This window comes from Myxocyprinus asiaticus, chromosome 25, assembly GCF_019703515.2.
Source record: "Myxocyprinus asiaticus isolate MX2 ecotype Aquarium Trade chromosome 25, UBuf_Myxa_2, whole genome shotgun sequence".
In the NCBI taxonomy this organism is placed as follows: Eukaryota; Metazoa; Chordata; class Actinopteri; order Cypriniformes; family Catostomidae; genus Myxocyprinus; species Myxocyprinus asiaticus.
Window position 1 is genome coordinate 12,260,691 of NC_059368.1, and position 23,820 is coordinate 12,284,510.

A 23,820-nucleotide genomic window follows, 5' to 3' on the forward strand; every position below is an offset into this window, starting at 1 on the left:
ATGCTCTTTTAAAGGAATAGTTCACTCAACAATGAAAATTCTCTCATCATTATCTCACCCGCATGCCATTCCAGATGTGTATGACTTTCTTTCTTATACTAAACACAAAAAAGATTTTCAGAAGATTATCTAATCTCTGTTGGTCAGTTCAATGCAAGTGAGTGGTGGCCAAAACTTTGAAGCTACAAAAAGCAGATAAAGGCAACATAAAAGTAATCCATATGACTCCAGTGAATAAGCCATGTCTTCTGAAACGACAATATTCAGCCCCGCCCCTTTTCATTGCTGCGCGCTTCCGTGCTTTGTCTCTTACCTTCCGGTTTGAATTGGAGCGACTGAGAAGAGTCGATCAAAATGAATTATGTGTGGGGGCACAGAACGTATTTTTCACCAAGAGTTAATGGTGTGAGTCTGCACCACCCCTTTACTATGTGAAAATGCTAGTGAGGTGTTTTTGCTGTCACTGTAAATGTTATGACACACTGCACTTTATCATGATACAAGTGATTAATTGTTATACATATTTTTTCTGCTTAATTTTTAAGTTTCAACTTGTTAATAATTTGTTAAAATGTGTAGTTGACATGAAATTTCAAACAGTGACAGCTCGTATTATTTCACATGCAAGTTCATAAACATTAAAGGAGATTACATTTGTACTTTTTAAAATGTATTTGCCACCCCACATTTGAAAAAGGCTTAAATGTGATTATACTACAATTAATAGTTGTAAACTGAATATAAAATAAAATGTACACTTATACACATGTGTATTTGTGTGTATAAATAGAGTGGCATCATTTCCCCTCTCCCGGTTTAAAATCTGCTCTCATTAACTGTAACGTGATGGGTGTATGACATGAGAAGATAGCCAGAGGTGTCGTACAGAGATATTTTTAATGACTTTGTGTTGTCTCTTCGAGTTTCATGGGCACAGATCAGTACGTCAACAGCGTGAGGATAAGATCTTGTGTATTTATGAATGAAGCGCTCTTGTTTTAAAATCTCCACCATCTGCTTCCAGTTTTTATGACATCCCCTGACCACTTTAAAGTACTCATGATAACTTTTGGCAACTCTATAACCTGTAAATCCACCTCGCTAGCTAAGTACACGTTGACATCAACACCATAGTAGAGATCTATATAGCAACCGCTGGACTGGAAGTTCAAAGACAACATTTTCAAGATGGCTGCACACTATTTTGGGGTGAAATATTCCATTAAATACTGTAGTGCTTATCAGGCGATACCATACAGATCATGGTGAGGTTTATACCCTTAAACACACTCCAGCTTGAATGCTTGAAATAATTTGATCAAACGCTCTATCTATCTCTCTATCTATCTATCTATCTATCTAGCCAAATTCGCATGGGGGCGTGGCCATCGAATCTGTGCGTCACTTGCGTGATGACGTCTACCAGTTTGGCTCTGCGTCGCCGCTGTGGCTGTAGAAGAGGATCACAGCGGCACGTTGCCGCTATTAGAAGATCAGGCGCTTGCTAGAGCAAACAGAGAAATTAAATTTTCACTTACATTTTTTTTTTGTTGCGGCAGTATCTACAAACGACGGTGCAATGCGGTAGATCATGTAGACCGTGTTCTTTTTTATTTACTTTGATTTTTATTTTTTTACTTTGCTGGATACAAACTCTCTTTGGTTCTGCGGCGTTTCATTCATATCTCAAGTGCGAACTTCTCAAACTCTCCGAAATCATATAACAGTGAAATATATTGAGCGGAAACCACCATGAGGTAAGGAAAAACGTTCTGCTCTGCACTGGCATTCAATATTTTGATGTCTATATATAGCTGCTCTTCTTGTTTGGGGAAAATGTGTTTTGTGCGCACGTGCCATTTGCGCGCTGCTTGTAAATAATTCAGTTGACCAACAATTGATTTAAATATATGGAATTCATGATATAAATTGTCCTAGCATTTGTCTCTAACTGATAAAATAGCTACACAGATTAATTAGTCAATTCATTGTCATTCGTCTGCATACTTACAGGGTATTTCAATGGGTATGTGTGGGAATAGAACTAATATGTGTTTATATCCCCACATTGTTGCAATGCAGCATGACAGTGAGCTGGGGAGATCTTGTTTGCACAAGATGCATCAAATAAGCGCAATTAAGCTTGTGACTACTCTGAATTCATATTAAACTGTTTATGTAAAAAATTAGTATAACCAACTGTATTAAAAAAAAAGTGCCAATTTCGAATCAATTTTCCATCCCCCCCCCCCCCCCAAATCTGTTAGATGTATATGTGTATGTATATATATTATTTTCCCCCCCCAATATGAGCTATTGTATAATTTAGTGTAGTATAGTCAGTTATGCTATTTGCACATAAACAGGATTTAATCCACTGAATTCAATTGTGATTAAGATCCCCATGTTTGGTGAGCCGGTGAGAGCATGTGTTAAAATGTTCAGCCCTTGCTTTGATCACAACATCTAAGTGTTTACTCCCACTGAAGACACCAGGAGAAAGAGCCAGCTGTTGGTAGCCTTCATATAAGGTGCCTTTAAAACAAGTTGGGTGATGTGGCTGTATAACCTTCCCCTTAGGAACAACTGCAGTTTGCATCTGGTATTTGAGTAATCTCTCCTGTATTACTTGGCCTGTTGTGGTATTACACAGTAAAGCACCTCAGATGTACGTGGGTTGTCAAAAACAGGATTGTCTCATGCTTGGGAGGGCGATTGAGCGGAGGCGAGTGTTTCATGTTTGTTAGCCATAACAGGTGTGGTTTGTGTGATTTTTAGAGCCAGACTGTTCCCTCTTACTCATCACGACCATGTGTTGGGTAGTGTCAAGCTTTTAATTGTGTGACACGACAACAGGGTTACTATGCATTTGAAATGAGCAGGAACCCTGTTGAACTTTTATGGATAAATTGCACTACAGCCAAAGGTTTGGACACACTTAACTGAATTTGTGTTTCTCGTGTTGATCAAATCCTTTTGATCTAAAGGCTTATGCTTAAATCATTGAATTAGATGTGTAGATAACTATTTTTGGGTGTATTTATGAATTTCTTTACAAAACCAAAGTTTTCATTAAAACTAAAATTGATTAGATGGTCTGGATAGTGGGGGAAAAACAGCCAACAAGTGCCTAGCCATGGAAACTCCTTCAATACTGTTTAAAAAAGCATGATGCACCTCATGAAGTTGGTCGAGATTATGTCCAAAGTATGTGTGTTTGTGTGTGGCTACTTTGAAGAATCTCAAATATAAGATAGTTCTGATTATTTCAAAATGTTTATGGTCACTACATAATTCCCATACATCCATTTGTGTTTCTTCATAGTTTTAATGACTCTACTATTATTCTAATCAGCACAGCATACTATGTGAGTGCAGTCTTATTGAAGTAGCCATTTAAACTTCTTTCCGTTATTCTCCTTCCATAATTACTCTCTTTGGTAGAGATTCTATCTCTACCTCATCTGCCCACACTTTTCGCTCTCTATTACACCTTGTCATCCATTATATTGTCCATTTTATCTCTCATTTAGATTCTCTCTTTGAAAATTCTTCAGCTTTGACGTCAGTAACAGGCTCATCTTATTCATTGTACTTCTTACTTACTGAAGACCACACATTGTTTCTAAAGGAGTTTAGATAAAGAATAGCAATCAAGAATGCAAGCAGAAGTGCGGATGTTCTGAAAATCAGCATAGCCATACTGATATTCAGTACAGCAGCACAATGGAGCCAACAGTCTGGTTCCAAAAGTAAAAATCCCATTAATTTTTTTCCAAAGTCAAATAGATTTTCAGTGATAACTTATAATAGGGATGGGACGATATGGTTATCTCACAATTCGATTTGAGATCTGATATAAATGACAAAGGCAAAATATATATATATTTATGCTTGCGCAAAATGCACATTATAATTTATCATCAAAATAAAGTTCTTTAATATGCTCAAAGTTTAAATAATAGACTTTCTCATATACCTTTCACTATAAGAAAAGATCACAAACAAATGAGCCTTCAAAAATAGTGGACTACATTTTAGGCTGATCAGGTGCAGAATAAGCAATAGAACTGAACACAGCCTGTCCTGAAAAAGTATGTGAAAATGTTTAATTTAATAATTTGTTTCTGTTGATTATTATAGCTTAATCACACACATATATAAAAATTCTACATTCTACCAATTAATATTATTTCTTGAAATTGTATATATAATAATGATATGAGCTGTCACTGTTTGAAATAATGTGTACAATGAATTTTACATTCATTTGTATAACAAGCGCTATAATGGTACTGCCATTTTAAGTTTAACGCGCATCTCACACAGGTGTTTTTTTTATAGTGCATCCGTGCTATTTGTGATCAAAGTTAATATTTATGTTTAATTCTTTATCTGACTGTAAAGAACAGAAAGGATATTAAAGGACACATTATTCAATGAAAGTGGAGTGAGGGATTTCATCTCTGATGGATACATATTACATGGAAGAAATGGTCCGTTTTAATCAAGCAGTATTTTTTACATTGTGATTTTCACCGTACAATAACCGTCTCAGAAAATTGCACGGTATACGGTATTACACAATTATTATTATCAGTTACAGTAACCCTTAAAGGTTGGTTGAGCAACTGCTTTATTATAATTGAGACTTGAAACCATTTTTTTATTTTTTTTTATGGAAGTATGTGTGAAAAAAAGTCTCCCTTTTGAAAAATAAATAGAATATATAAGAAAGCTAACAGAATTATAATAATAAACCGAATTATAAACATGAAAAAAAAATAGCATGTAACTATAACGTTATATAACTAAAGCATGTTAGTTTACATGTTAGCATAGCATGTTAAATTAGCTACTAAATGAAAAATAACATCAGCTGTGTGAACTTTTAAAGTAATGTCTTATGATTATTAACAATTAACATATACTGTAGGTGTGCGACAGTGCAGCCAGACTGCTCCTGTCTGTACCTTTAACTCCAGTGGTTCTCAACTGGTTTTGTTTCAGGACCCAGATTTTAGATTGGAATTCAAGTGGCGACCCACCACAGTAAAAACGTAACCTGTATTTAATGTATCCTGGGTCACATTTCCTTTTATGTTGCATAGTTTTGTGCATGGCTTTCAAGTACAAGGACATGCATCAAGTGACATTTATTTTTGTTGTTGACGTCAACCACAAAAGCGACAGGAAGTTTTCTCTCCCCCCCTTTTAAAAATTTAAGAGCATATTTACTTATATGAAGCCCATTATTATCCCATTTGTTTCCTAATTTGAAACATAATTCAGACAGAACATACACATTACACAGGAGGAAAGGCTCCTCATTACCATGGTTATGTCAGTGTAGCTAGTCTTAAATAATAGTAATAATAATAACAAATTATAGTATTAATGAAAAAATAAATACTAGCTGAAACACATTTTGAAACTTTAACTACAAATGCCACTGTTGATATGTAATGAGGTCTAACAGATTCTACCTTTTAGATTATTTCATATGAAACTATAACATTTTTGTCAAAATATAAGTTACTTTTACTCATGTAAAATCGTGAAACAATTTTGTAAAGGTGATGTATAATAAAAAAAAATAAAAAATAGCGCATAGCACAGTGTTGCTCTTTTAATCCTCAGTGCAGTTTGGCATGTCAGGGCTTGATTTTCTCCGTAACGCTTTAAACTAGAAAAGTCTCACTAGAATTCAAATTAGTCACATCAGTTTTGAGGTCTGCGCTCCGCAATATTGAGGGAAGCTCAGTTGCACACGCGCGCCAGAGAGAAGAGCAGATCATGATCGCGAGCTGGTTCCGTTACACTCGTGCGAAAGTGCAGATGAGAAACCTTTAGCTGATTGCGAGATTATCATTAAATCTGACTCGGCAGTCCTAAATAGGCTATCGCTTGGGCGGCCGCCGAAATATCTTAAATGGGAGAACCATGGCATTGTTCTTTCACTGCTGTCCGTGACCCAGTCTGAATAGACCTGCGACCCACCAGTTGAGAAACACTGCTTTAACTCACACACTAGGGATGTAATGGTATGAAATGTTCACGGTATGATAACCTTCACAAAAAATACAGCAGAATCACGGTATTAATGTGCCTTGCTAAAATTATTAGCAGTTTAATATTTCTTTATGATATACCGTATTTTCCGGAAATAAAGTCACACCTGAATATAACTTGCACCTGGTCAAAATCGCATTGTTCAGAGAGAAAAAAAAAAAAAACGTATAAGTCACATCTTTGTATAAGTCGCGCTGACGGAGGTTAAATAGGTTGACAGGCACTAGGACCCAGGAGCAGCCTTCAGAGTCCCGTCTTCCCTTCATCTGCTCAAAAGTCAGACGCGCTCCTTTATGAAGATTAACCATGACACCGTTACATCCCTATCACACACACACTCACTTATGTCAGACCCCCTCGCCTTGCTTCTCTCCGACATTTTCTCCACTGCATGTGTGTGTGTGTGGTGCAAGTTGACGAGTCTGACAGGCAGTCGAGGTTGAGATTCACCGTCCGGTTGCATTTTTTTTCTCAATACCATAGATAAGCAAATGTACATGGTATGAAAACTGTCAATTTTCATACCGTGATATACCGTGAAACCGGTATACCGCTGCAACCCTACTTACATTTCTAAAAGCTAAATTCAGGCACTTCAAGGATGTTGTGTGAAGCCTGTAAACAGTGTAGGAAAAAAGTGCAGTAGGGGTAAAATCAAGCAATAGAGAGATTGATGTTTGATGGGTCATTTCATTTATGATCACATGGACGTAAAACAATGTTTCAAATTTCGAAATATTGTGTTTTGCCTCTAAATGGTTTGTCATTTTTTGGTTTGCAATATATCTAAAATCGATATATCGTCCCATCCCTACTTAACCTTTAAAGGCAGACCTACCATGAGTTTTGAGGTTGTTCATCGATGGTATACAGAATGCTTCCACTGAAGCCATCAGTCTGTTATTTAAACTGCGTTTTTTAAGAATGTGTTTGGTAGTGGAATTTCTGGTGAACAACTACCTTACCCGTAGTCCAGCAGAGAAAGCTTCACCAATCAGAGAACCGCAGCCAACATAGCCCCAGAAACGAGCCCCGGATTGACCACCCACTCCAATGAAGCACTGTGAATGATGGAACCGAGTCGGTCTCCTTTCACCCTTACACTACATACAGTATTTTATATATTTCCATCATTTTTTTAATTACATCATTTGCAATGCTTCATGGGATTGTAGTTCATGTCCACGTGAAAGATGGTAAGTACACTGTCATTTTGTCTGATTTTCAAATACAAAACAAAGTTTATAATGTTGTGATTAACCTCGGAGCTGGTTGCTTTGGTTCATGGCTAACAATGCTTTGACGGAGGACTTTATGAAAAGCCAATGTAAAACATGAACACAGACGTCTGAAAAAGTAGGTTGGCAATGTTGCGTTCTATTGAATACGGCCGGTTATTTTGTAGGTTTTAGCTCCACTGACAAAAATGGCTCCAACAAAGACAAATTTGAATCCAGTCGTGGTCCAATTAACGTGTATAACTGCTGGATGAAGCAGAGTTAGTCGCATTATCTAGCCTAGGCCTGTTAGTGTGGTACGATTTCAGTTGGACTGATGTGTTTACATGACATTTTGAAATTGTTTTAGTCCAACTGAGATCGGACTTTTAAAGTGCATGTAGATGCACTGATTGTCTGTGAGGTCCAGAATTGAATGCGATACGAAATCTAACAGTCTTCTCATGGCTTTCCGGGTCCCTTATCCACAGATTTCTCCATGTGTGACTGCATTTGATCTAGTGTCCGACCGATATAACCATTGTTTACAGAGCTGACTCTGAGCTGACGGTGGCTCTGCTGACAGGGCGGAGTTGAATGGTGCGGATTTGAGCGGTCTCTTCTTGTTAAATTGCTAACCAGTTTGTGAAATACAAACTGGAGAGTTAATAAAAAATGACCCCATCATTTTATATAACTAATATAACGTTACCCTGTCCCTGACAACCATGTCACTCAAGTTTATCACATCTGTTTGCTATTAGCCAGCTGTAGTTTGTCAGTGCAGTCAGTAATGTAGCAGATTGAAAGGTAAACATCAGAGCATCTTTTGCAGCTCAACAGACAACGAATTGTGTCTGGTGAGTGCTGATTTCATGCTTCGCTGTTACCTAGTTTGTGAGACACAGTGGTGGAAAGTAAATAAAGTCCATCGTTTACTCTCCGTGGCAGTTAGCTTACAGATAACTAGCTAACCACATAGCTACTTTCATTGTTTGTCAGCGTGTAAACATGTATTCACCAAACTGTTTTGTTCAGGATTCACAGTTTGGTACCCCCTTCAACCAAACAATTCCAGTCGTTCCATTTATAAAACGTAATATTTAAAAGTCTGGTTTTCCAGACATTAAAATAGGATATGTAATAAGTAGATTTAATAAATAGTATATTTGCCCTGTGTAAATAATAATATATAGGAACTGTATCTAAAATAAATGAGGGGTGATAAATACTAATACAACAGGCTGGAAAATAGACATTTATTCATTTTAATATCATATATATATATTATTTTGAATGTGTTGATCCTTGACACCGGGCAAAGCACCCTAAAAACAGCTCCGTTAGAACGGTTTCATGCTGAAGAGCCGCTTAAATGTAAATGCCAACACCATCATATATGTCGAAAGGACTGATGCCTGTCAACCAAATCATGAGCTCATTGATGTCATTAAATGAGTCTGCTTTTTATTCCATCAGTTACTCCTGGTTGGAGGCTTCTGTATACATTTAGTTAATACGTAGGGGTACGTCCTACATACATTTAAAGGTGCAACGCTCAAATATTCAGTAGAGCGTAAATTGTGACTTAACGCCCATTTACGCCACAACTAGGCTAAGTTGTAACGTACATATAGCTGGTGCAACCGGCACCTGATGTTTATTTAGCTATTTATTTTATTTTTATTTATTCTTTATTTTAATGGTCAGCCATTGACTGATACTAAACAGTACTGATGTTTATTTAGCTATTTATTGTATTTTTAATTTATTCTTTATTTTAATGGTCAGCATTTGACTGATACTAAACATACAGTACTGATTTTTATTTTATTTTATATATTTTATTCTTTATTTAAATGGTCAGCAATTGACTTATACTAACAGTACTTATGTTTATTTAGCTATTTATTGTATTTTTATTTATCTATTTTCTCAGTGTTCATTTCTAGAATTTGTTGACAATGTATAATAATAATGTCAAATATTTGTTTAAGAAAGCAGCCTTCTGAGTACCTTTGCATAGTCATATTGGTGCAAAATTGGTGCATAATCCACATAGATAAGGTCTGTTTTCATTCCAGCTCAAAAATTTGCTATGGTAAACCGGTAATCAGTGAATTTTCCACCTCTAAAATCGGTATCGGTCTCAAAAAATCCCATATCGGTCGCACTCTAATTTGATCCTTCTATTTATTTTCTGCTCTTCCTTTCACTCACTTTTGGAGTTGATGTCTTTTTGCTATGGACAATCACACGACTATCACAGCTCTCTGAACGGATTCAGTGGCAAGCATCAAGATTCTGCAAGCGATTCTGATTACCTCGTATGCCTGTGCCTCTTTCAAGACACTTAATGGCCACTTGAAAACCAATAAACATTCCAGAGTGTTTAAAATAGGCTTCACATGAATGAAATAGGTTTGATAGTATAGACACACCAGTGAAACAAGCTTTAGTGAAAAGACTTGTCAGATAGTGTAGAACAGCATGTGTCCCTCCTAAAGTCACTTTTGTCCATACACCTTGCTGAATTTACCCTATGTGGTTTCGTTAGTGTTGAGAGGTAGCAGAAACTATATATCTGCCATATGTTGTGTTTTTCTTGGGTTTCTTTATTTTGCTTATTTTATTTCCTTTGTTTTCATTACCCATGATACAGTGTTTACAGTGAGCAGCTGTTCGAAGTCAGGGTAAGCAACAGCCGTTGAGCCAGTATTTTGTAGCTTTGGAAAAAGGTTGGAGGTAGAGCTGAGCTGTAGAAGATAACCATCATATATCATAAGAAGAATCTATACAGTTTAGGCCTATACTGGGGTAGATACAATATATTTGTGCAAATATCATTGAGTAGGACTACTTTACACTAATTGCACATTAGAGAAAAATGGAATAATGTGGAAAAAAATACAGAGCTGGATGCGTCCTAAAAAGAAATCAAGATTAGGAAGAACTGGTTGTCTTTTGCTTGTTGTCTAAGAGCACCTAAACATTACATTTTACACCGCATCAGAGAACGTTGCAAATTGATTGATTTTACTGAAGATTTTAAGGATGTAGGTCCAAAATAAGAGCTTCCGAAAGTTATGCTTTATTATGCAATAAAACAAGTTGAGAACATGTCAACTTTTGCAGTAGCGCAGCCGCACTCTGACATAGGCATCTGTTGACCAATGAGAATTTTAGAGAGCTGTGCTTTGGGAAATCATATTTGCTATATTCACACTTGATTTCAAAACAACAACACTCTTTCCACGCCTAAAAAAAAAAACTGAGCTTATGCATCTTGATCCATCACACTCCATTTGAGCTTTCTTGTGTAGTGTAGGCAACTTAAATCATTGTCCACAGCTTTTGCTAAACACCCTCCTTGAATCTGGCCATGAAACTAATGTACTCGTTATTAATGGTGCCTTAGATCAATGAGTGTCATCAAGTGATTTAGAGAATGATGTTTAACTACCCTGAGTGTACTTCAAAGCATTGACTTAATTTCCTAATATAATATCATCTACGGATCTGAGATAGGCTAATAGTAATTCAGCCTTGGCCTGAAAAGGGCAAATTATCTCTTTTCTGAAGGAAATGCATTAACAACCTAACCATCACCTACCTATTGCATTATTTCTTCCCAAACCATATGCTGCACCAACTGCAATTTGCTCACTTAATGAGGACCATTAATGTGTATTTTTCAAAATGTTACCTGTTCCCATTTTCTGGAGCCTTAAATTTATTTAAAAATTGTTTTTATTATGGACTTAATTTGAAAGTCATTGTGTAGTGCATCACCTGGGAAAAGCATTTATGGGCATCACGTGACCCAGCTAAAGTCCTCTTTCAAGTGTAGATGACTCATACCACTTGTGTTGCACCACAGCCAGAGCAGATTTGTTTGGGAGTATGGAATTAGTTGGCAGTGATTGGTGTTGGATCAGTTAACAGGAAAACTTAAAAAACGTGACATGGGGTGGCATAACTAGCAGGTTTGCGTTGCCCATTTGTGGTCTTACTCAGAAACATATTTCAGTATGCATGGACGCCTAGAGCTACTCCATGAAAGGATCAATGATGCAATTTTCCACCTCACATAAAGTCATGTTGGTTAAATTGCAATCAATCACCAGGCATTAATCATCAGCTCTGGGTGGAAAAATTATGGAAGTCATGTTGCGTTTTTTTTTTGAATAATGTGATGTGTGAAAAAGAGCTTAGAAAAGCTAACCAACCTTAAATCATTAATCGGGTAAGTTTCTCAGTTCCCACCTTCTAATAATGGTACTCTTGGACAGTGGTTCTCAACTGGTGGGTTGCGACCCAAAATGGGCCACAGATCTGTTCTAACAGGGATCAAAGTGTTAATATCAAATCAAGTGAATTGGAATCGAGTCAGATTGGTAAATCTGTATCGTTATCCAGGCCTAACCACGTTAAAAACGTTTTCCATCTTTTGTTTTTGACGTCAAAGGCTGTGTGTCCAATCAGATTCTACAATATGTTTTTGCAAATTCATCTCTCACTTGGTGAAAACTAGCAAAATTAGGCAGATGCCAACATGGACATGTTAAATGAAAAACCTCATCCTCAAAAACCATGAATAAAACTACTCAAGGTAAAATAAAATGTGACTCATTAAATAGGGGTTCACTTGCAAGAAGGATAAATGTTGTTACTGTGTGTTGAATTATTGGTAGTTGAACTGGACCACGTGACACCACTGAAATAAAATAAAAAAAAATAAAAATTGCCGCATCAAAACAGCCATTTCAAACGGCAATGGCTTTAAACTTTTATTCCATTATTTCTGTGATTATTTGACTGTTGGTAACATAAAAATAAAGATACTGTAACACTGAAAAGACTGTTTTGAGCAGCTAATAGACCTTTTTCACACTCCGGGTTTTGGAACGATGAAGTAAAAGATTGCAGGGTAAACTTTGACAGTGGTGAATGGGAGACCACAGCAAATATTATTTCCACTTACCCATTTGCTCCAAGAGCAAAAAAAAAAAGAAAGTCCACTATTACATTTGAATGACTTTCCAGAAAAAAAAATAAAAAAATAGAGAGCGATTTAATTTTCTGTCACTCACTCAGCAGCTGTAATCAAAACCCTCTCGCAGCTGTGGTAATTCATTTTTTTAAATTAATTCCAGGGCTACCAAGGCCCCTAATGTTTCATTTTAAGGACAGTTTTGTTTACCTTTGTACGATAAGTGCTTTCGGTACTGTGTTGGGTCACCATTTGAGGTCCAATGTAAAATTGTAGTCCTGAAGCAAAACCAGTTGAGAAGCACTTCCCTTGTATCCCTTTTCACCTGTACCAGTCTAACAGACATTTGGCACTCAACCCAGCTCCCTGAGGATCCATCTCTTTCGTTTTGGACACCTGCATGACTGGAGATTTTGTTGGGTATGTCTTGCACTGTTGGCTCCTGGCCGCATCCCTATCAACAACCACAAAAGCTACTACCTACTCAAGCTGCTGCTGCTCTCTTGCTTAACTCTATGCTTGGATTGTTCTGCTAGATGGACAAATTATGCCAACCAACCAACAAGAGCGACTAATGTTTGCATTCTGCTCTTAAGCTATGGTTTTCCACCAGAGATGGGGGGTGGAATTATATTTCAAAGTATGACGATGATATTTACTGCCTGGCACAAAAAAAGAAAAAAAGTCACTGTTTGGATGGTTATGATCTGGGGTTGCTTCAGTTGGTCATGTCAAGGCTCAGCAGTGTTATGTGGCAATAAAATTAAGTCAACTGAGTTTCTGAATGTACTGAATGATCAGGTTATCTCATCAATGGATGACTCTCCCGTCATTAATTCCCCCTTTAGCTTTGATTACGGCGTGCATTTGTTGTGGCATTGTTTCGACAACCTAATGCAACGTCACAACGTTATTTCTGTCCGGAGTTACATTAATTTTTGGTCTAGATCTTTTATTGATGATGTGAGTGTTGAACCACTCTGTAAAGTGTTCTCCAGCACATAGCAAAGACTTCAATGGGGTTAAGGTCATGACTCTGTGTGGACAATTCATGTGGGAAAATGATTCCTCATGGTCCCTGAACCACTCTTTCACAATTTGAACCTGATGAATCTTGGCATTGTCATCTAGGGAATATGCCCGTGCCGTCAGGGAAGAAAAATCCATTGGGATAACCTGGTCATTCAGTACATTCAAATACTCAGCTGACTTCATTTTATTGTTGCACAACATCACCGAGCCTAGACCTGACCAGCTGAAGCAACCCCAGATCATAACCATCATTTTAATCCAATTGGTGAATATTATTATTATTATTTTTTTTTGGCCAGGCAGTGTAGTATCAATATTCTAATGCCAGAAATTGATATTTTAAGTGATATTTTTATCATTAATATTTTAATGTGAGCAAGTATGGGAGAAGACGACATATTGAAGAATTTGATCGATGAATAATCAAATGTTTTATTTGCTCAAAATTCAGAATGAGCCAAGAATATACTGTAGGTCATTAACTAGATGATGTCCATACAGCTCCTTTGTACAGCTGAATTGCAAGGGTTTTCATGTAATAAACATGCTGGAACCAAGGTATGCTATTCTCTGGCATCTTTTTTTTCTGACACTACTGTACTGTGGTTTACGCTACTTCTGCACTCAAAATAATTTAGCCTACTTCTAAGATTTATGCATTTCAATTTCATAACACAGTTCTATTAAATTGAATTATGCAATGTTTAACTAAATTAAATTAAACATAAAATATTTAGTATTTCATTTTATTAAAAATTACTAATTTCAATAATTTGATGGAATTTTTTTTTAATGATGTTTACTTTAGTTTTTTGCCTTTGTTGGTCTTTGTCTTCTTGCTTCTGATCTTTTGTGTTGCTTCGGCAGTAGAGCTACTGAATCTCCCATTGTCTCCGCTGCTAAAGCACGATAAATAAGTATGTTTGTAAATAAGTAATGGAACATGTTTGCTCTTCGCATCACCAAACAACACTATGTGCTACATGAACATAGCCAAGAGTATCTACATAGGTGGCAGCCAACGACGTTTAGTGAAACACCTCAGGTCATGTGATTTCAACATGGCAAAACACATTGAAGGGGGTGACCTGCACCATGCATATCCCTGTGTGTTTGTGAAGCTGTTCCTGTAGCTGTAGGAACTGCTGTTCGGCAGGCAACTATCCCTTTAGGCTGCTGTCACTGTACAAGGATACTTTGCACTGTGAAGTTTTAGTTTGTTAGAAGCTTATGGGGCAGTTCGTGGTGTTTGCATTTTACCATGCGGAGGAGGATACAGATAATTACTCTAATGTGTAGAGTGTTGAAACAGCTGTGAATGTTATCACAACACAGAATTCTGATGAGTCTGCACATTGCACAATTGTACAGTTATCTCAAAGAAGACGGTGATGTGGTAGGAAGCCTTGAATAAGACTCATGCATTTATTAGCCAAAAAAAACACACTGGCTTGCAAAGAGTTATTAATAGCGGTGCTCGCTAAGCCAAGCATCACTATCACTATTACTATTGCTCATACTTGGTGTTAGTGGTTTGTACAAATCCTTAAGCCTAAGTATTAAACATTGGAGTGTAACTCGTCCTGCACCATACAATATGTACTACGGACAAGAATGGCTTGTTGAGGAAAGATGTGCTAATAATTTTCTAAGAGAAAAGACTTGTGGATGATAAAACGGGGGAAAAAATCCAATCGATTTTGAAAATGTTCCCAAAACATTGGAGGAGGGCACGTTTGACTTGGGCCAGAAAGTAACCACCCAAAATTCCCTTGCAACCAAATAGCAACATACTAAAAACCACTCAAAACACCTAGCATTGTGAGTTTTCCATAGACAAGCAACTCTCCCTTTTTCTTCAGAAAATAGTAAAATCTAGTTACCACATGCTATCCTATTATAGTTGCTGTGAGAGTTGGAAATGGGAATCTTTGACAATCAAATATTGGTATTAATGTTATGATTTATTTCAGAGCCGGTTTGTTTGAATCTCTATTGATTTAAAAAAAAAAAATTTTTATTATCATTATCAGAATTTGATGCACTGTGAATATAAACCAATCTATCCAAAGCTGCACAATTGATGTGAGCTTTGGTTGAGAGGCAATCAGTCTGCATTCCTTGTTGCCTGGCCCCTGATGCCCTATATTGTAGTGTCCTGCAATTTTAAATAAAACATCTCTCTTTTGTATGCACAACAATAGAGCCAGACCCTGAAACTGGATTGTTGGACACTGTTGTTGGATTGTTGTAAAACCTCTTGCTTTGTGGCTGTTTAACAAAACATCTATGGCCCTAGTGTGGAGGAACCATCAAAGTGAACGTCTGGATTCTGAAGTCTGATTATCAAAAACCGCAAGAACTGCCTTGAAAGCTTGGATCAAATTAGCGGGGTGGTTTTAGGATAAGTGTACAGGAGTTTGATGAAAGATTGCTTTTTCTGCTTTTTTGCAGGAAAAAAATAAAAAAATACACCTACTTGAACATGTACAAGAAAGTTTAATTATTAGATGTTCTGCCCTCCATCTAGGGCTGAGCAATATACCGTAGAATATGAACACTTATTTACTGGCGATTTAAAAAATAAATAAAAATAAAATAAAATTGAGCAACATTGTGAATATCACGGTTATTTTAATGTGATTTTTATTTGTCCATTGGGTTAAGTAAAGAGCGTGCCATTAGACTAATTTCACGATACTTCCATGGTTCACAACTTGTGATTATGAAAGAGTTAAGAAAGTTGTTTTAATATCATCTCTGATTTAAACTTCAGTTGCAAAATTGCTGATAGGGTTTGGAAGTTTCACTCATCCATAAATCAAACCGTGCATTTACATTTTTTAATGAATCGATTCTAAACTCTGACGAAAACGATTGGTTTGCGCTGTCACACAAAAGTTTTGGCATTTTGTTGTATAAAAATTTGGGCTGTAAAAACAAAACAAAAAAATATTTAAATCTAATAAATGAAATGCTGATTAATTAATCCCAAATAATTGCATACATTTTTGCTGAGAAAGGCCCCCAAATAAAGATTATTCAATCTAAATAATACATAATAATTCAAATAATTATACATAAAATAATTCAGATTGAAATATATTGTATTATTGTGGCAGACAAGTAAAGCAATAAGACAATAAAAAAAAGTGGCTTTAGAAATCTCTCTCTCTCTCTCTCTCGCTCTCATATATATATATATATATATATATATATATATATATATATATATATATATATATATATATATATATAGATAGATAATAATAATTATTATTATTATTATTATTTTTTTAGTATCATTGAACAAGCCTAGAGTCAACAGCAATCCATTTTGCAATCGAGTTCTTACAGGATGCATTATTGTGTTCCGTCGGTGTTATTTTTAACTGTCGGTCTATGTACATTTGTATGCTTTTGAAGCGTCCGAGTTGTACACAGCATGTTTTTAGTATGCTGGGTCAAGTTAAAAGTATTTAAAACTTCATGCATTCTGTCAAGAACGCATCCTGTGTAACTGGCTCTCATTCTATGGCTGCACTGCTTGTGAGGTTTGTTGAGGCACGCTGACTGCCCCCTGCTGACCCAGCTTGTTAAAACACAGTTGCATGTACTTCAAGCTTGAATTGCTCAGATGGTAGGAAAATATGCACTTTTATGACAGAATTTATATATGGTTCATATGTTTGATTAATTGGCTTGTTAAATCGACAGCCCTAATTAAAATGTTTTAGTAAAAAATATCTAAGTAAATATTGCTGCTTATTACTGCATATTGTTATATTTACCAATATACCAATATGTAAGTAAATGATCAGTTTAACTAGATTTGTACTTTATTTCTTGGATTACACATGTTTAATTTGCTTTGCTACAATGGCTGAATTTACTAAAATGATGGTTCCTCTGGTTAAAAAAAAACAAACCTTTATGTCATTTCAGAGCAAATGCAAAAATATCAAGATGTATATTGAATGCCATTAAAAAGATGAAAAATATTGATTCGTTTTTTTGCTATATCACCCACTATACCTCTTTTCTTTATGGGTGGGTGGAAAAGACTATATATCATAGTAATATTTTTTTTTTTTTTTAAATGTTTCATCAGTGTGAGTTTGTGGCAAAACTAGGAGTATGATTTGCGGCAGAGGTCCTATTCTAATCCCACTTTGTGCCCTTTTATCATTATCAGCTTGAATGTAAAGGCTACATTAGCATTAACCATTTACTCTGCAACTGCTTAGAACCTTCACGTGATCCTTCAGCCTGGATGCCGTTCAGCAGCTCTGTGGCATCCCATGTGCAGCGGAAAGAACTGTGAGCACAGCCCTAATCCAGCTGCACAATTGAACCCAGCCGCTCGTCTGCATTTTGCCTGCCTCAAACTGTGATTTTCACATCATCCAAGCCAAGAGAACATCCCTAAAAAAAAACAAAAAAAAAAACAGCATCTCAACTGACAGCACAATAACCTAATCAGACTCACTGAGCTTGTGGCACTGCTTGCTTATTTAAGCAGTGATTGAAATTTAAAGGGATAGTTCACCTCAAAATGAAAATTCTCTCATCATTTACTCACTCTCATGCCATCCCAGATGTGTATGACTTGCTTTCTTCTGCAGAACACAAATGAAGATCTGAATATCTCAGCTCTGTAGGTCCATATAATGCAAGTGGAGAGTGATCAGTACTTTTAAAGTTCCAAAAAACACAGATAGTCATAGTAAAAGTAATCTATACAACGGTTACATGACTGCCTTCTAAAGTGATACGATCGCTTTAGGTGAGAAACAGATCAATATTTATGTCCTTTTCACTAATTGTTTACTTCCGGTTGCTCTCCAAAGTGCTTTCATGATAGGACCAAGTTGTTTTCTGAGATAGCTGCAGTGCTACTAGACCTGTGAGCTGTTTGTGCAGTGTTGCAAGTTGTCTTTGGAATGATCTTTTGATTCTTTGGACTCTGACCCCTCCCTCTATTGTATAGTATTGTTTTGTTGAGTATTGTTTTGTTGAGTACTGGTTTCAGATCCTCATGTCTAAATAAAATTGCAGTAATTGACGATTGACTTGGTTTCTTGTAGGTTATTATTAGAACATCTATTATGTATCATATCACTGTGGATTTGTCCAAGCAAAGTTTAAGTCTTCATGGTGTTATTGCTCTCTTTCCATGATTTGTTGGGTTGTTTTTTTTCTCTGGAGCCTAATACTGTAATTTGATGTTTTGTGTAGTGATTTCAGCACTTCTAAGGTAACAACAGCTAAGGTAAAGGAAGAGTGTGTTCGTAAGAAATGTTTGTTCCAGTAAAACTGTCATCAGTTCTTGTGTGAATGTCCATGGCCCCTCACCTTTTGCATGGGCATCATTCAGCCTGTCTGCAGCAAATTCTTCCAAAACCTTTTCCTCTATAATGGATTTTTTGCTGGCTCCTTTTGAGGAGTACCTTTACCATATTTTCGATTATCTAAGTATATATCTTAAATCACTTCAGAGAAATAATCTCAAGCCAGCCTAAGTTGATTCAGCTGGTTTTCTAGCTTGGCAAACTGATATTTAGCAGCCTGAACAAGTACCCAAAAACTAACAAAACAGATCAGTCTAACCAGTTTGGGGGGCCAGCTAAGACCAGTACACCAACTTGGGCTGTTTTTTCAGCAGTGAAATGTATCTAGACATATGTATGTGTCTCTGCAAAATGAATAGACAACCAACACAACTTTTGTTTTTCATTTGCTTTCTGTTGAATAGATTTAGTGTTGATCCATAACAGTACAGGCTGGAGAATTTCACTAAATCAGGATGGTATTTAATGGTCAGCACAGGAGTAAACATACATTGTCATGAGGTTGGCACAGATACTTACGCCTGTGGTGATTTACACAGTTGACCAGTGGGCAGAAATGAGCATGTGTTAGCCCTGGGCTTAAACACACTCATTGCAACAGATGACGTGACTGATAAATGCAAAGCTTATGGGGGTGGTGGTGTGTTAGCATTTGCCATGAGCTCCTGGGTTGTTAAGTGGTTATATGCTTCTGTAAAAGCCACATAGCATAATTTCAACTCCACTTGAAAAATAAATGGTGTTTAATTGCTAAATTCCCTGTGAAGAACTGCACTACCCATAATCATCAAGAGAGCTCCACCAATCAGAGAAGTGGCTGTTACTGTGCAAACAACAATAGAGCTTTGTGTTTTTGTAGGCAAACCCGGAAGGATAATTCACCATGGCTTCCCTCTGGAATTTCCAATGTGTTTTTGTTATGGGGTTTTTCAATTTATGATTAAAATAAGGGGCAAATTCCAATCGAAAGTGATCAACCCCAATGCCCTACTCACTACAAAGGACAGATCTCTTGATGTGGGCACTCTCAAGGAAGCATGGTAATACTGTTTGAATGTAGCCTACCCTTTGCTAACAGTCTTGTGGTAGTGCCCTCATGAAAAAAATTATTTTCTTACTTTAGTTTGGAATGACCCTATGAGAGGTGTCCCCTTCCCGCAGTGCCTTTCAAGGGCACAAAAATGCAGTTTGAAAAATGCCAAAGATCTGTGGGAAACATTACTTGAAGATGCGTGGACATTTTGTTTTTCAAAATAAATTACACACAGTCATACCTCAAATTTGAATTTTAAATGCACCTTATTTAAAAAAAAAAAAAGAAAAATGCATGTTGCTAACAAGTTGCTAAATAATATAGACAAACAATCTAGATTTTGAATATTTTAAATGTATTTTATATTTGCAATTCTTTTTTTTTTTTTTTTGTCAATGGGCCTATATTGTACAATTGTTTGTGATTCAATCATGTCATTCACAATACTTGATGGGATTTGTAGTTCATTTACAGTAAAATTAAGTGCATCTTTTGTTGCATTTTTCTGATTTGCAAATACTTTTTCCTTTAAATCAATGGTTGTAATGTTGTGAATCATCTTGAAGCTGATTGGTTTGATTTATGGTTCAGAGCTCTTTGCGGTATATTTTATTTTATGATTTGTTTAAATCCCAAAGGAGAAAATAAATGGGAAAAGTACTTCTGGATTCAAGACCACTGAAAAAGTTGTCATTTGTACAAAGCGCTCCATTAGAAAGAACTCAACTTGCATTCTCTGTATAAGTACACTTCCCTTTTATAATTTCAAATTGTTGCTCTTTTTGTCCTTAGTTGTAATTCAGGAACTCTCAGTGGTGTGTCTACAGAACAGTTGGTCTCTGTGTTTACCCATTTGTCTGAGGGAGAGCAGCTGTCCTTCAACAGTCGTCTTTATTACCCCTGAGTGTTTTCCTTGTTTCTGTTGTCCTATAGTCTGTGGGTTATGTTACCTTTCTGCTGGTACTGGGATTTCTTACCTCTTTCCACATAATTGTTCCAGTGTATGGGTGTGTGCTGGGGTTAGTGGGACAGAGGGACCTTTTTCTGTAAGCACTTCAAGGGACTGTTTCTGATGTGAAGAGGAGCTGTGTTAGCCTAACTTTGAAATTTATGAAATTCAATGTCCATGTCATGTTTCTAGGCCAAAATGAAAATAAATTAAACATTATTAGGCTATGTAATGTATAAAGAAATATAGTTTTGGAACCCTAAGATTTTTTGCATTGTGACATTATGACAATTAAGCACCCTTCCCCCTCTCAAATTCTCATTACTGTAATGCATTAAAACAAACTGAAAACAAACAAAAAAAGTCCCACTACTGTAATGCGGAAATGTGTTCAGATGGTAAAACATTTATGCATCAGATTATATTTTCTTCAATTTATGCTTAAACTATAAAATCCTTGTATTACAGTATGTTTTTATTATAATAATAACAGTAATGTAAATCTCATGGGAGTCACCAATGAGAATAATGGGCATTGCAGAAAAATAATAAAATAAAGTTGATGCATTGTGTTTAGAAGGAAATGTGTTTAATTGGCTTAATGCTACAATGTAAAAAAAAAAATGGTAACGGTAAAAAATTGTATGTAGTGGTTTCATTCACTTTATACAAAAATAGATTTTCTTGTCTTTTGATTCAGACTGATCTCACAGTGAAATCAGAAATAGTAGTTTGACTTCTTTCTTTAACTAAAATCGGTCTATGCTTACCAAAATTTGTAACACTGCCCCCAGTAGCCAGAGTGGTAAGTGTTGTTGGGCATGTGTGAGCTTCATTTTCTGTGTGTTATGTCCATGGAGGGGCAGCAAAAGCAAGTTGAACCGAGTTGTTTTCAGCTGAACAGGCTGTAATGCAGTGGATATGCATATATTGTAGGGCTGCCCCCGACCAAAGATTTTCCTAGTCGACTAGTAGGCGTTAGTTTAAGCCATTAGTCGTTGTACTTTATGATATTAGTTTAATTCTATATATATGTGTGTGTGTGTGTGTGTGTGTGTGTGTGTATATATATATATATATATATATATATGTATATGTATGTATGTTGGGGGGCATCAGAAAATGGTTTGAGTTCCAGGGCTGAGAAAGAATGTTATAAGTAACATTGTTAACACTGTTCTACATTACAGAGAAATACTAAACCGTAATAATGAGCCTTTAAAAAATAAATTTTACAAGCGCACGCATGAAGCGAACCGCAGCTACACCGGCAAAAGCGGTAATTTTGAATTTGAATATTCTGAATGTGTCAGGGGAAAAACCAGCAAGGAGACTGACATTTTGTTAATTTACAGAGAGAAATGCTCATTAAGGTTAACCCTAACCCTGTTGAATGAAAATTACCCCATAGTACCACCTAGTGTCCAACCAGTGGTAATGCCAGTGTTCGTCGGTTTCCTGTGGAGTTTTTTTTTTCTGCGACCAACCGACCAAGACTCTTCTCATTGACTAACGTTTGGTCGACTATTAGGGGGCAGCCCTAATATATTATAAACTGTGCCCCCCAACTCAAACCCTAATCCTAACCATCAGTGTAGTAAAAATGTATTGTTAGAGGGGAAAATGTAACCTCCGAATCAGACTGATTAATGCCAACGCGATTACTTCCAGGTTCCACCATGGGATCTGAACCAGGGTCTCCCACGGGGCTGACACAATGTGCTTTCGGCCACGCCACAGGGGAAGTTAAACATGCTGGAGCCGATGCAAAAAATGTCTGATAGGAGATCCCACTTGTCATTGAATCAGCATAATGTTGCCAATCCTAGGGTACCACTGACTCTGAAACAACATGCCGACTTCCCATGTGATCATTTTGTTTGATTTTGGGTTGAAAATTGTCCTAGACATGTTTTTTGTGAAATTCACTCTATAGAAATTGTTTTATTGGGGTTTACAAGGCCTGTATAAGTCAAAAAAGAAAAAAAGAATTTCACTAACATAGTATCTTGGGAAAACGTTTAAAGTCTAAAGAGCAAACTGTGCTTAGTTATGTCTTTGAAACATCTCTAAGTGGGCCATCAGCATTGGCTTACCAGCACTGAATGTTGTAAAACAGCTGAATGAGACATCAGCTGTCTTTTTTCTGTCTGTCCATGTGTCAATCCCAAACAAACTTGTGCCAGTGGGCGAAACAGGTGAGCCTCAGTCAATTGCAAATAATCATCCCTTTCATTAGGTTGTTAACAACAGAAAATTCCCACACCAGTCAGCTCTCTCAGAGAACATTAATAAAGACTTTAAAATGGTTTCATTGACAGATGCATAGAGAGATCAGTAGTATTTATCAGTACATGCTGGTCGTTATTTATTTACGATTAACCAACTGGTGTCATGGTGATTTTTATTGGATGTATGAAGTCAGTTCCTTTCAAGTTCACACAGGTGCCTTAACAGAGTAACCACAGGTGACGTTCATTACATTAACTATGTACCGTGTTCCATAGTTTTGTCATTAAAAACCTAACAAATTACTACTTGTGAAATATTTGGCTTGGGAAGTGTGCTTGTGCTATCTTTCTTTACAATAACTGCCACCATGTTTGATATTTGTTATGTAATGCAATGACGTTCATACATTTTTAAGCATGTCTCAAATGTCCAAATACTTTGTGGTACCACAGTTACTGTTACTCTTGGACTGCATGGACATTGACAATGCAGTTTCTCTGCTCCTGCTGGCCAGTGGCAGCACATTAAACATTCTGTGAAGTTTCATTTCAGCATCCAGCCTGACTGTGTTGTGCTGTCAGAATATTAACAAGCCCTCCAACCCCCCTCCTCCAGCACTCCCCTTCTCTGCTGCTTCCGTCCTCCCACCGGCCATGTGCTGAAAGGGTCTCTGGAGCGTTATCATGGTGCCCAGCCAGCCCTGGAGTGAATATGTGAAGAATTTCTCTCTCTCTCTCTCTCTCTCTCTCTTCTCATTTGATCAGTGTTCTCTCCCTGTCCGCAAGGGAATGTTGTGCTCGGCAAGAAGCGAAGAAAGAGTTCTAGGCCCAGTGCAAAGCAGCTCTTAATTAATCGAAAGAAATTATGATACAAGATGGATGAGACAGTTAAGAGCATGTTCTCATGCGGTCTTGGCACGTTCTGCTAATCAAGAGAGCTGT

The 23,820-nt window shown here is 36.7% G+C and overlaps 1 protein-coding gene across 2 annotated transcripts in view; it reads left to right on the plus strand.

Moving 5' to 3' along the window:
* Window positions 1-1,480: 1,480 nt before the first annotated feature.
* The window catches only part of LOC127415706 (protein enabled homolog), a 153,147-nt gene continuing 130,807 nt past the window's right edge, over window positions 1,481-23,820 (plus strand). For both annotated transcript variants that reach the window (XM_051654537.1, XM_051654538.1), the window contains exon 1: window positions 1,481-1,757. In XM_051654537.1, coding sequence (XP_051510497.1) covers window positions 1,753-1,757 — 5 coding nt within the window. In that variant the 5' untranslated portion in view covers window positions 1,481-1,752. The remainder of the gene's footprint in view (window positions 1,758-23,820) is intronic.